We start from the raw sequence: 15,516 nt of genomic DNA on the forward strand, positions 1-15,516 counted from the left end.
GGAAGTGGTTTTAAGGACAAACTTTCCACAAGATCATGAAAGGTTTAGTCCATAAAGGGTGGAGAAACTGTCTAGAGCAGCCCACCGAAAGGTCTGAGTTATCAGTAACAGGTATCAGCAGGCATCAAAGGTGAAGAGCTCTAGGGGGCCCGTGAGGCATATGTCGATTTGTCGAACACATCTAGCTATCAAAGGTAGTTTATCGTATTTATGATCTAGCCTAATATAGGTCACAGACCAGGAAAAGGTTTGCAAAGGGCATGGGGCTAATTGCTGTCCCAGAACCACGTTGTCAGCACCTGTCCAGCAACCACGCAACCACAATCAGGCTTGAAGCTAGCTGTCAGACTAGGTAAGTGGTGGCAAACTCACCCTGCAAAATCCCTGTGGTCTAAGGCGCTACCTAAAGCAGATAAACCGCCCTGGCAAGGGTGAACCCACTATCAGGAACCTAACTGATGGTCCCTGAGTGACCCTACAAGATGATAGGGAAGACTTACTTTGTCTGGCACCTGCTGGTTGGTGGAGCGGACAGGTAGTCGGAATACAGATATAGGTCAATGTTCACACTGGTGCACCAAACCCAAAACAAGACTGAGACAGGAAAGTGGGGTCACACTAGGAGATAAATGATACTGAGCGACAAACAACAGATACAGACAGACAAGCGGAGTCGGACAAACCGGGTCAAAACCAAAATGGCGGCAAAGGTACAGATTTGTATAGCAAATAGAATGGTTGCTAGGAAAGCAGAAGTCAGTACACAGAATAGCAAGAACTGCAATGGCAAGAGCACCAGATACACATCTAGACTGCAATAACCAGCCCCCAATGAAGGGGCTGGGCAGAATATAAGGCAGTAATAGACACTATCTCCAGCACTGACTGGCTCAGCCGTCCATCACTCAAAGCGCAGCTGCAGACAAAATGAGTTTAAAGACACACCCAGCTTTCCTAAGATCAGAAATGGAGCTGTCAATCACAGGCAGCACTGTGTGTGTTTTTCCAGCAAGAAACCTGAAACCAGATCCCATCAGTTTGTGAGTTTGACACATGTATAATTTACCGGCGCCATTGTGAAACAAGTGAAGTACTCTGGCAAGAACTGAGTATCTGTTGCAATCAGGCAATCCTAACCCACATTGGGATTTTCTCCTAACCAGGGTAGTTCTGGCCACACGTCAAATAAGACCAAAGGAACAGACCAGTTAGTGTAGTTATTTGAGTAAAGAAGTCATTAGGAAGAAGAATCTGTATTGTTTGGAACAAGTATAGTAGTCGGAGCAGTATCGTCATTTCTATGGAGTTTGCGTGGCCAAGAGAGATGCTTTCTGGACCAGGAGGTACGTAAGGTCAGTCTTCAAGAAGCAAATGAAGGTGACAAAATTTAATGCATAAGTGTCTTCAAAACTCTTTGGTATTTGTATGCCTAGGTATTTAAGGGAATTTTCTTGCCAAGTGTAGGGGTAAAGGCGGGTTGAGCCCTATTCTTAAAGCTATACTCTTGCCAATGTTAACCTTATAATTACAAAAATATCCAAATGCCTGGAGTGTCTCCTTCCCTGCAGGCAAGGAAGAAATTGGATTGGAAAAGTACAGACGGACGTAATCGGCAAAAGCGGAGCATTTGTGTTGGCGGTCGCCCACTACTATTCCCTTAATAGCCCTTTAGGGGTGCCATTACATATAGAGGAAGGATGTGAAAGAGGCGTATCTCCAGAGCTGATGTCTTGTCAGGACTAAGCATGGGCAATAAATGCTGTGTCTGTTTTATTTTATATTCTTCTATGGTAATCACCGTTTCAAATAAATATTTAACTTTTTAATAATATGCTCATTTGATGTCGTTTGTAGCTCTCTAAATGTAGTTGATTTATATTTTTTTAAAAGGTGAAAGGGCAGATCATTTACATATTATTTTATTTAAAGGTCTTTAAAAAATTATTAATTTTAGGAAAAAAAACATTTTTGGCTCTTCATAGGGGATTTCAATATACCAATCACACTGAAAAACTCAGTGTACATAGAAAGGTATAACAATTTGCCCATTAAGCTTACCTATAACTAAATGTGACACAAAGAAAAATAACAAAAATGGAATGTACCTATACATGATTGTCGCTACAAAGACATAAAGCTGAATTTATCTATTGCCATAAAACACAATGACAAATTTACACATTCCCGTGGATACTGGAGTCTCTTCTGCAAGAAAACAGGCATATTTCAGTTCTACTGAGCCTTATTAAAGGACAAGGTTGATGGAAGGAAGAAAGGGAGGGCGATATTCAATATTATTCAAATGATAAGACCACAGGGAGGTTCAAAATACCAGAAGTAAATGAGGATGTGTGCTAGATGTAAAAAAAACAATTCTGCTAGCCCATGTCCTTAAACAATGTTCATGTGCAAGAGGCCTTAGGTTGTGTTCCCACTTATGTGATGTTTTAGTTTTATTGCCCACTTAATTGTCACTTGCATCTTATCCCATGTTAAATATATCTTTTTTAGTAACCTAGGTGAGAGTTTCCACAGAAACTTTGCTTTCACACCTCAGCTGCTGCAAAACCTTGTCAAATAAAGCTAATCTATTGCAGAACATCACAATACACAACTCAGCTGCAGAAGAACATCACAATACATAACGCTGCTGAACATCATAATATACACCTCAGTTGCTGCAGAACCTCATAACGCACAGCTCAGCTGCTGTAAAACCTCATAATACACACATCAGCTGTTGGAGAACATCACAATACACACCTCAGCTGTTGGAGAACATCACAATACACACCTCAGCTGTTGGAGAACATCACAATACACACCTCAGCTGTTGGAGAACATCACAATACACACCTCAGCTGTTGGAGAACATCACAATACACACCGCAGTGTGGACAATAGTGCATTAAAACCACCCACTAAATTTTAGACGGAGAAGAACCTTCACCAATGAAATTCTTCTACATCTGTTCCTGCTCTCATTACAAATGTACGCAAGAGCCATTTCAGGACCTTTTAAGGCCCTCCGAAGGTCCTGAAACTGCAGATTGAATTTAGGCAGAAGGGAGGGATCCTCTATTCCCCAAGAAGATTGATTCTAGTACCATATGAAGGAAGTGATTTCCAGACTATAATATCATACAGCCAAAAACCTATGGCAGTCATAATCAATAGAAGATAGACAGAGAGACATAGGAAGGACCTCTCGTGTTGGCTGGTCGGGTATGACATCCTAGCACTCAATATGAGTGCAATATAGACCCGGCTGAGACGGGGAGTAGGCTGAGCAGTGACTGTGTACCCTGCTTCCGCTGCTGCAATCGGCAACAATGCATTTACCACCCTCCGCTTATACTCAAGTCTATAGGCTTTCCCAGTTTTCTTGTGGTACAATTAGGTACCTTGGCTTAATTTTGGGACAGCTTATACTCAAGTATATACGGTACTTACCTTCTGCCGAATCTTCTCTATGGACCATGGGCTTTGGCAGAGAGAAATGCCTGAAGCACGTTGATGTTATTACAGGATCCGGCTGCATGTGTCAGTGAGAGAAAAATTGCAGAGACTAATCTACTGCACTTCTCTAAGAATGGCGGAAAGTGACGACCATAGCAGTTATCGGCAGGTGTCAGATATGTAATTACATCTGACACCTGCCATGTTTGGAGAGGGGTCAGTCCATGAGCCCTCTAGATACAACCCTTCATGACTGGCCGATGTATATGTATATGCATACAAAAATATGATGCAAGGACTCCCTGTCTGTCATAGGACTGCAACATTGACACTGTGACAGCTGTCCTGTCCGCTGTAGTCAGTCTGTGAAATCTATCCAGCACATAGGTCCGAAAACATGGACCCAACATGTTCACGTTCAGGGGTCTGAGCACGGTACATGGTTGACAAGCTAAAAAAGATTAATAACTCTATGCACTATTGTTTGCAACAGGGGCAAGAACCTTGCATGTAGTAAGTTTGTCATACAATGATGGTCACTTATGATACGCAGTTAAAACCATATTATGATGTGACATGCAGACAGAGTAGAAGGGAAGTAGATAGATACTGACAAGCCAGAACATATGTGTTTTAAGCCTTCAAGTACATACAAAATTGCAATGAAATGCTTCAGAGAAGTTCATTTTATTCAATACAAAATGATGTTTCACCTTCATGCCTCCATTCAAATAATTATACAAACGCATACATTTAAAGTGTTTAAACTAGATCTTATTTCACAGCTCAATCCATAGGAAAGTTGAATACAGAAAGCAAAGCACCAACAAAATAGGTCTATGACACTAAGTAAAACGATAACACTTGTTCATTAAAGTCTCAGAGTAGAGACTGAAATTTTCATCCTCTGACAGAATTTTAATAGGTGTCCCTTTTACAGTGACATAGGGTAAAAATCACCATAATACAGAAAAAGAAGTCTTATTATATTTACATTACATACACTTTACATAAATACAACGACACTTACATCATGTTAACTTAGAGCAAAGGTATTGCCTAGATTCTACTTCGCATATGATGAACAAAGAAAACACACCCAGGCAAAACTTACATGATATTTGTTTTGGTAGAAGTGGAATTTCTTGAAGGAAAATAGATTTCTACAAGAATTTCATTTTATCTAACATTAATGGGATTTCCCATCATGAAAAATCTAGCCTTGACAGGATTTTCTAGATGGATTTATCATTTTAAGGGTTCACTGTACTGTATATCCACTTATATAAATGGTAAACAAAGCCTTTCAGTAATCATTTATAATATATTGAAATCTGACAGATTTTGTCTTTTTTGTAGTTTGTCATCAAAAAGTTATCTACAAATATACTACAGGCGGTCCCCTACTTAAGAACACTCGACTTACAGACGACCCCTAGTTACAAACGGACCTCTGGATATTGGTAATTTATTGTACTTTAGTCCTAGACTACAATAATCAGCTATAACAGTTATCACAGGTGTCTGTAATGAAGCTTTATTGATAATCCTGATTCTTATGACAATCCAACATTTTTAAAATCCAATTGTCACAGAGACCAAAAAAGTTCTGGCTGGGATTACAATGATAAAGTATACAGTTCCGACTTACATACAAATTCAACTTAAGAACAAACCTACAGACCCTATCTTGTATGTAACCCGGGGACTGTCTGTATTACCATTTTCTCTGTCTTCTTGTAACTTCCAATGCCTGAACTGGCCTGAAAATAAAGTGCACTAAAATTTAGCACTTAATATTTAAGATGACTTATTTTAAAGCCAGTGGTTTAAGAAGATGTCACATGCCATAAATAAGTTTAGGAAAATATTCAGGTTTGCACATTGAAGGCCAAGAGATCCAGAGATTCATCTCATCTCCATATCAGTACAAGAATTAGTGGAAGAGCGAGGGTATCCACCAGTAGACAAAGAACTAACATTTAGAGACTTTACTGCCTTGACAGATTGTTTCTGGGTTTAGGAGCCTTGGAAATATTATTTTACTGGTTGCAATGGGACAGTATCAACTTCTTTACTGCACTACAATTGTTATCTAATAGTGATATGCACCTTTGTTCATTGTACAGTATTTATTACTTGGGGACAAAATTGTAAAATATGAGCCAGGCTTTAGAGAAGAGTTATTAGGATATAACACAAAGAATTATGTAATTATATAAAGGAAGGATGCCGATTAGAAGGTACTTGGACATGAGCGCATGAGAAGATATCATGAGAAGATCTCAGGATAGCAAAAAATATGAGAACACGTTCCTTAGGAGGGGCGCCATGCAGTACAATGTCAAATTAATAATTTTATAGGAAAAGATAGCTAAAAAATAAACACAATATGTGTCTATTTTCTAAAAAAAAACATGTTTGCAACCTTTATTCATGATCATTTTGTCAGACCAAGGTTTTTAGCCCTGTAAGTACTGAGAGGGTTATCGGGGTTCACAGTAACATTTATACTGTACATGTCACAGTTTTGAAGATGAGAATATAATGAAAGCCAGTAACCTACATATTCATATTCCTATTTAAATCATTTGAATGGATTAGTCTTAAAAATTGTGCATATTTTATAAGATGATACAGTTTAGTATATTATAGACCAATAAATAAAAAGAAGACTTACTGACTAAGTACTAGACTATGATTAACAAAATTGGTGAATGACTCTCTTCATAGTTAAAATGTAATGAGCTTGATTAAATTAGAAATCTAGTTTGTATGAAAATTGTTCTGTGCTTATTCTCATATTTAGAAACTATTTTGTACAAGAGAAGTTTGACTAGTAAAATTTAAAATGAGCATTTATCAATTCATCATTCAGTATAGGTGAGTACCATTATAGCTAAGGTTTTAAAGTCACTTATGAAAATGAATGCGGACACTGTTCATGATGGATCTTTCTCCTATTAACCGTATAAACCAAGTTTTTGTCGGTAACAGAAAAAATACAAATATTTTAAATTCTGTGCTATTGTAACAAGAATAGGTATTGAGATCAACACTGCTGTTGTTCCTTGTGAAGCAGCTCCTGACCACTGTATGGAAATGGTAAGTGTATGGAGAGGTGGTCATGCATGTGTATGGCTTAGTACATTGACTTTAAAGGTTATATGTTATAAACCAAATTTCTAATGAATAATAATTTGACTATTAACTAATATTCCAAACTTCTACTAATATTGAGACCTCATAACATCTTATAAAAGTTACCTCTACCCATCAAGTAAAATCTTCATGTATGTAGCTGTATTCTATCCATCTAAAACCTCAGAGCAGACTTTTAAGGAATCCTCTGGAACCTCCATACACCTCCAATTATTGTTGTCAGATTTTGTACAATGGTATGTTATGGGAATAGCTATCTCTATTGCTTGTACGAGAGGAAATCCCAAACATATGGCACCCTATGAGAACCATATGGACACATACAGAGATCCAGGTGACTTTGTTTATATAAGAACAATAATGCAGCAACTACTAGTAGGCTTCTAATTTTATTTTTTGTTTTAGGCTTCCCTAAGCAAAGGCCCAAGATTCAACATCACAAGATGCTGACAATACAATAGCTCATGTGCTATTCCTATAATAAGGTTCATTGTGTGAACAAGAAAACTATTAAAAGACATCTATCATCAGTTTAGTGCTGATAGATGTGTCCTAACAAGAACAATGTTCTTCTGGACTTATTTTATTGTAACTCTGAATCCCGCAATTGCAGAAATATAAAGTTATAGAAGTTACATTTATCCTCAGGAACTTCTTTTTAGGACATATCTACCAAGAGCAAACTGATGGGAGATGTCCTTTAACTGCCTTGAATGTCAGAATGGTATCCCCATGTATAGGTCCATATAGAGATAGTTCCTCTAACCTTTACCTCATAGTGCATCTACTTAATGTTATCATTGATAAAGAGTGGCATGGATTGTGGACACAATCTTTATATAGACCAAACTAAGGCTATAATCACACTGCCATTGCCCGCTGTACCGTAGCACGGTGGGCACACGGCAGTGCCAGGGAGAGGAGGAGGGGGAGAGCACTGCTCATCCCCGCCCCTCTCCATAGGAATATTTGTCGCGCAGCGCTGTATTCCAGAGAAAAATAGGACATGTCCTATCTTTCTATGGGGTAAGGAATGGTACGGTGCCGCACGTGTGCGCCCAATGCCTTCTATGGGGCACGTCTATCAGACATATATACATCCCCATACGGCAGTGTGAATGTAGCCTAATGCATTACAGTTTTCAACACATAAATGGTACAACCTTGGTAAAGGACCCTGGATGGCCATTAATGTCCACTTATTGGTGGATGCTAGAATAACATAGGTGCCTATATGAGTTCAGATGACAGTGTCAATTCTATTTTTAATATTGCTAGACAATGTAATAAGGTGTGAAGGCTCTAGTAACTGACAAGTCATTTTTCATAAAAGTACATGCTGGATAATGCAAATTTTCTTATCTAAAAACCACAGATAAGGACACAGTACATGGCTTAATATAGCATACTATTACAATCCTTGTAGGTCACTAGAAGTAATTATTTTTTTTCAGGGTGTGCCATGTACAACAATTTCAAGCAATATAGTGAGATTTGCGTCTTTTTTTGGAATGAGGTCCAGTGACACGTAGATCACCTGTTTTCATTCAACAGAAAGACCAGGACATTCCAGTATAACTAGTAGCTAATCATTGACAGAGAAATGCCTTACAACCATCTAAAATAGACCACTCAATGTTTGTTGACACTATACAATTACTTAAAGGAGCAACAAATGACATACACGTCATATTTGTCAAAATATTTCCGCTCTTAATGACAGATATTTAACCATACAATAGATGACACATATGTAGCCATACAATAACTTGCATTGAGAGGCTATATATGCTTATGGTAAGGTAAGAGAAGTCACCCATTTCTACAATTCAGCTACAATTATCAATGTATAAGAAGTTTTTATTAGGTATTTAACATCTTAAATATTTATGGCAAAACCACAAGAATAAATCCCATTGAAGTGAGTATAAAAAGAGTCAAATGTCTAAGATTAGAATATCCCTTTAAGGACCTTTTAAACTGGGGATGTAATGTTGGCCATACTATAATTTATAGAGAAATAAACATGATCACTGCCATTGACATTTACTGTGGGCCTAGCTTCCTACTTTATTATCCATCACTAGGCAACAAATGATGTTGATCATCCATAAGACCAAAGCCAACAACTGTTCAAACTATAGATCATTAACTACTGAAGTAAATTCATCAAAGGATGTTTGTCCTTTCAATGCAGAAAGGATGGTAAGCTATTGCCAGATAATATTCAGTATATCAATCTTTTATTCCCCTAACATCATCTATTGGAAAACCATCTTGTGCTGCCAATAGGATTGACCGATGTTTTAAAATTATGTGTATGGACACAGAACACCAGTTTTTTTCTGTTGCACTCAGTTTAATGGGCGTGCACCACAATTATGTCGGACACGTGTAAGTATAAGTATGTTGCATGCATAGTACAGCCGCAACACAATACTGGTTTGCTTGTATTTATGTGCAATCTACGCCAGAACACTGGAGCAGACTGCTTGATAAATGCGAGCCTACATGTAAGAGACCCCACCATAATTAATATTTATGTTATGATGAAAAATTAAGGTAAATTGTATTAACTTCAAGGCATGTCAATTAGAAGAATGACATGGTTAATACTTAAGGTAAAATAGTACTTAATGTTCTCTTGGAGTGTTCTGTTGGTTCCTATTAGCACTTATTGTTAAGTAAATACAAGCTGAAAAGTAGACAAATATTTGTTTTCAGAGTCACGTTAAAATGTATATATATATGAAAGATTTCTATACAGAAAAGATCATATATCAGGATCCTTTGAGTAGAATCATGGTTAATCTCCCAAGTTAAGCAGTTTGCCCTTTTGCCTTTTTATTAATAATGCACCGATAAGGATATATAAAAGAAGAGAAATAAACTAACAATGGAGGGGGTCTCCAACTTAAGTGCACGGCAAAGATAAGAGATGAGAGAATGCTACTATATTATGCATATTGATCCTGGAAAGTCTAAGCGATTCCTTTAACACATTAATCTACCCAAACCATGGGAATGGCACCTTAAATTAATAAAAATAGGCATATATGTGCCTTTGCGACAAATCCCCCAGTGTTATCGGACAAGGCCACCAAGAGGACACTTCCAATTCAACCCTCTGAGCACACCATGTTCTAATTTACAGCTACTAAAGATATGAATGTGAATGCTTTTTGATGCAGTTGTTAGCAAATTGTATATATTAGCTGTCCTCAGAGAAACAATCCACCCACACACTATATATCAATTTGCAGTTACAGCCTTCCTTCGTACTGGGTGTTGTCCTGTGTGGGCTAAAGTCTGTAGCCAGGCATTCTGGTCAATAGGCTTCTATCACAAACATATGTGGTGGGGATACACATGTGGTCGATTCCCAAATCTGGAATTGTTTTACTGTAGAAGGATATTAGAATTACTATATAAAAAGCATTATAATCACATTTTTATAACGTTTCATTCTGACAGTAAGGAGTAATTAATTTGTAATATAAAAAAAAAAAAAATCAGAGAATCACATAAGTTTATAGATGAAAAAAATTATCACTGCACTTAAAAGCTATGAAAAGTTTTGCACTTTTTTTTGCTGTTCATTTGCTTGGTAAGTGCAAACAAAAGCAACTTTCTATAATGTATTAACGGTTGTAGAGTCTGTGTAATTCCTTGAAATAGCTGACTGTCCTGAAGATTCAGATCGCACATTGTTACTGGCTCAGTTGGCTCTTTCTGCTTTCCCTCTTCCATCTCCAAGTAAAGCCAACAATTACAAGATCTATACAAGTATAGAAAGAAGGAATAACTCTCAAAGCAGACTCGTTAGGGGTAGTGGCAAATTAAGTCAAAGATGCTAAAATTCTGACAAACTGTGTATCAAGCCTTGTGCCACATTTATCAAGAGTTTTATAGATATTCCAGATCGTTTCATAACCCATAGAACAAGGGGACATGGCTTAGCTTTAAAGTCGCATCACTGCACATTGATAAAAAAAAAATGACTGAACTTTGCTGGGTAATATGCAAACAGGACAAGGAAAACAATGCCTCTTTTTGCTACCTTAAAAGGCAGCCACCTTAATACCATGCATGACTTTCAAGAAGCCTAATGACATGATGTGGGATTAAAGCCAAACCAGTAGATCTATTCCAGAAGGACCAGATTCCCTACTGTAGACAGCACGGTTTAAACTTGGTTGCATCTTTTCAATAGAGTGTAGGAAACTGGTTCCGCTGAGTGGGAGGATATAGACTAGGATCAGAAAGAAAAAGGTTCTCCATACGGAGCCTTTGCTAATTAAGGCTGCCTTGTAGGCATGTAGAGAATTATAACCATTGATGCTCAACTAAAGGAGTCTGGGAAATATGCAAATACAATTTCCAGGATGGACACAGAAAACAATGCCTCTTCTTCCTATCCTGATAATCCTCTAGTGGAGCATCAATGGCTATAAGTTTCCTACATGACAGTCTTTATTGGTGAAGTCTCTATAAGGAGTAAGTCCTGGTAAGAAGAACTTTTTATTCCTGACCTGAATTTTGCTGCATTTTTCTTGCATAAACTAAACCAATAGGGGTGTTAAGTTAAACTAGATAGTCGATAAATATGACAGATTTATCATCCAGCATCAGACACTAGTGAAGTTAAGGACCATCTAATCTAACTTTGTACCATATAACTTTACATAAGCATTAGTGTAATTGCACATGGTAGAAGAGATGCCTCCTGATCTTTAGAAGGAGAAATCCATGCAAAAATGAAGCTGTGCTGTTACAGGATTTAAACATCCAAATTTCACATTCTGCAAGTCTATTCGGAAAGGACATATCCCTCTGAAGTCTGAAACAAGGTGCAGATAGTACACCATTTATTGGGGGCTCAAAGCTGAATGAAGAAAAGGACATTGCAGTATCCAATCTTGTAACTCACTATAACCATGAAAATACATACAAGTTCTTATTCCAGTTGGCCGAGGAGATAAAGTTGTTTTTTTTTTTTAATAACTATGCTATCAGAAGTATAAGCTAACTGCTGGAATATGCCAGTACAACCTAATTGATGAGGTACTAATCTCATATAAAAAGGGGTCACACCATTAATTGTACTGTATTCCATGGTTCCTTCATTTGAAAGGGGTTGTACCGAATGTCTTTGTATAGTGGTGAGAATAAGGTGCAATGTTACAAGAGAAAAATGTAAGAGTTGAGAAATTATTTTAACCATTGGCAGGAATACCAGAGTTTGGACCTAGAATATGAAGGCATATCCTAACTATATTGTAGAAAATTAAAAATGAGCATACCGCTTTAATATTCTGTCTTAAATATTGCATGCTAAAGATTTAAAAGTCTTTAGTGCTTTATTTGTGACTGGAGATGTAAATTACAGAAGTTCTGGACACAGAGACGTTAGTACCATCACCATCAATGGTAAGAAAATGTCCAATCATGCGAGTTGTATTGTCACGTGCTAACGCCTCATTCACACAACCATATGGTGGATCACGGGGGGACATTTGTTAACATCTTATCTATTGTTCTACCAGTGTACAATGCAGTAGAGTAGATAAGTCTAGAACTTTTTATGGTTCCCATTTAGCACAAGTATCTTGTAGACTGCAAGACAACAATCTGAATATACCAGAGGATAGTCTGTACAGAGTTGTTCATTATAGTACAAAGGATGTTTTAGGAGTTATTTACTGTATATTGTTCACCGTCATTAAAATGCAATAAAGAAACTGTGAAATCTTTTTCCACAAACATTTATCAATACTAAACAATATTCCATAAAACATTTCCTATAGTTTCTAAAACCATCTGTTGTGCTTTATTTTCTTAAATATTAGGCAAATACATAAGAGAGATTTGATACTAAAGTTTTCCATACAAAGTCTTTGTGCCGTAATAGAAAGCAATTGGTAATCAGTTTAATTATTTTCTCTTGGCCAGTTCATATCTCTGATAATTTATCAGTTTATTGCATCAGTTATTGTGAGCCAAACCCTTGTGGTTGAATCCACAAAACTGGTGCATCTATGATCTTTCTATGATTTCCTTCAGATTTCTGTGTAGTCTACATACCTTCTTTTGGCTCACAATAACCAATACAAAAACTTGATAAAATAATTGTGATTTTGTACTGGTGCTGATGTAGAGCTGAATTTATTCATAACAGGGTAAAAATCTGTAATATATTTGATATAATTTTTCAGACTGAACAGATATTGGTGCACAGATGAAATTTGGTACAATTGCTATGCAGTATATGAAATCATTAATTAAAGTTTAGGACATAGGGCATTGTGTCACCCAGGGGTTTCTAACAATTGTACTCAAACTATAGCAGCTGTGGCTGAACATTTAGAAAAATATACCTATATAATGCATTTACCCAATAATACACTGTATCAGATTTTAATAAGACCCAGAGTTGCAATTGACAAACTCAGCTCTGCTATATCTGTATATCAGACATCTTTGAAGGAAGTTTTTTTCATTTGCCATAGTTAAAATTCATATCCTGTTAGTTATACACCGTGTGCAATTATTATTTTTGTAAAAAGATTTTTCTTTGTTTTTTTTTTTTTGCTATTCTGAATTACAGATAATATTAAGAGGCATAAAAACATAAAACACAAAACTTCATCTCAAGAACATCACTGAATACAATAAAAATAAAAGTCACACTAAAACTTTAAAACACATGTACCCCATCAGTTATAAAACAAGTTGTATATACCAACATATACTGTACATGTTTACAACTTTTTAATGTTTAACGTCAATTCATTTTTTCGGAGGATCATAACCTATTCCCTTCCTCTGTATAATGGGGCAGGCTAACTGGACGTGTGAATATAAAAACTCCAAGTAAAGCTTCCGGGATGACAGGGCCATCACTACTTGTAAGGGCTATTAAGTGGTGGTCAGTAATGTAAATTAAACAACTGCTGCCACTGTAACTATATTGCTCAACACTAAAACCATACTATAATAAGGAATGAGTGTGCTTATCATTGTAGAAGAATCCACTCTTCTGATTAGTCCTTAACTGAGCATTTATGATATGGCGTTTGCGATACTGATAGTTTATAGCTATATAATACTAAAAATAGAACTCAATGCATATAACAACCATGCATTTATTTGCCATTAATACTGGTATTGATCACATTATATGTATCAGTTTACTCAGATCCTATATTGCTTGCTTTGTCACTCAACATAAAGCCACTACAGATACAGAGCAAACTGCTGAATAATAATGATGCCATTGTGAAGCAACGGACACATTGCTTCTTAGGTAAAAGCTGGTGAATGTTCCCTTTTCTTACACAAAAAGATTCTGATATGCAGAACAACTACAAAATATATTTGATCTCAAGGCCAGACTCCAACTGCCTTAGAAGGGAAAATGTGTCATCTATACATTTTATTCACATTTGATATTGTCAAATTTTACCATGAGCAGCCTTTTAAACTTGTGGTAGGGTTTTAATATCTAATATAATCTATTTAGACAAAGGCCTCCTGTGATGTGGTAAAAAATGCAGTTTAAGTACTTGATCTATAGTAAATCCATTTAAGACAGTCATTATTGCTAATTAGCAGCAAGAAGTGCAACCGTTCCAGTTTGTGCTATCGGATTCCCCTCATATTCGGGACGGGGTCAAACTCCACCAAAATACCTCAAATTAATAATACTGAGAGCCTGTGCAATGGTTTTGGATATTGATAAATCAATGAGAAGGAAATATAAGAAGGCTTTAGGCAAGGCCAAGTCAATTCACAAACACAAACAGTATTTCACTTAAGATACCGGCCTATATACTTTCACAGACAACAAAGAAAGAGAAATATTCTAAATACTCAAAGAAGGAGTATGAAATTTTTATGCCCACTTTACTTGATGGAAGTTATGAGGGATATCTCATTACCATCAGGGTTATTGCAAAATCCCATGTTCAGATGAAGGAACTTGCCGTCAGTCCATTCTATACATGTACCTGTTGTCAATAGTCCATTATTTCATGGTTACTTTACAAAAACATTTCCCCAACAAAAAAAAAAAGTATCAATCAAGCAATTGAATGTTTCATGTTCTTGAAAACAGTCTATGATACATTATCTTCGAAAATTAGGAGAACATCTTTCAAAAAGATCTGTCCATATATAAGGGAAATGTACAATAGATGCTGTGTACAATGATGCAGGTCATGGCCTCAAAAAAGTGCCTGTGTCCTCAGAGTAAAAGTCTCTGTATCTGAGGTATGGACATGTACTGGAGATTCCATGCTTTGAGTTTTGTGAAACTTTAGAAGCATGACACTTCCTGTTTTACTCCTTCACTTTGGAACACTCGTGGGCATCCTGCTTTCGTAACACTGTAGGGGTGGATTCAGCCCTGCTGAACAGATTGATAAGAAAAGAACCCGCTTTTCCGCTTGTTTGGAAGGACTGTTGACTTAGACTAGCATGTGTCTCCGTCGATGCAATGCTAAGTGATCAGAACGAGAGAAACTGCGATCACAGTCTGCACATTTAAATGGCTTCACTCCTGTGTGCTTGCGGTAATGCCTTGTCAGTTCATCGGAGCGTGCAAACTTCCAGGTGCATCCTTCCCAGGTACACATATAAGGTTTCTCTCCTTTAAAAAAAAAAGAGAATAAAATAAGAATGTTATTTCCATTCACAAAACAAAGCAAGTTAAATAATGTGGTAACTTTAAAGGGCATCTACCACCAGGATGAAGGTTTCTACACCAAGCACACTGACATACTGGTGTGTGCTCCCCCTGGTAGGTTCTGCTCTTCTTTAAGCTTCTTTGGCCGTTGATTTTAAGAAAAAGCTTTTAAATATGATGCAAGGCTTCATTAACTCCTAACGAATCCG

General features: G+C 36.9%; 1 protein-coding gene across 6 annotated transcripts in view; it reads right to left on the reverse strand.

The window, feature by feature from the left end:
• Positions 1–4,127: 4,127 nt before the first annotated feature.
• The window catches only part of KLF12 (KLF transcription factor 12), a 169,517-nt gene continuing 158,128 nt past the window's right edge, over positions 4,128–15,516 (reverse strand). For all 6 annotated transcript variants that reach the window (XM_072135340.1, XM_072135338.1, XM_072135339.1 and 3 more), the window contains one exon: positions 4,128–15,271. In XM_072135340.1, coding sequence (XP_071991441.1) covers positions 15,090–15,271 — 182 coding nt within the window. In that variant the 3' untranslated portion in view covers positions 4,128–15,089. The remainder of the gene's footprint in view (positions 15,272–15,516) is intronic.

Source organism: Engystomops pustulosus, chromosome 2, assembly GCF_040894005.1.
Source record: "Engystomops pustulosus chromosome 2, aEngPut4.maternal, whole genome shotgun sequence".
NCBI lineage: Eukaryota > Metazoa > Chordata > Amphibia > Anura > Leptodactylidae > Engystomops > Engystomops pustulosus.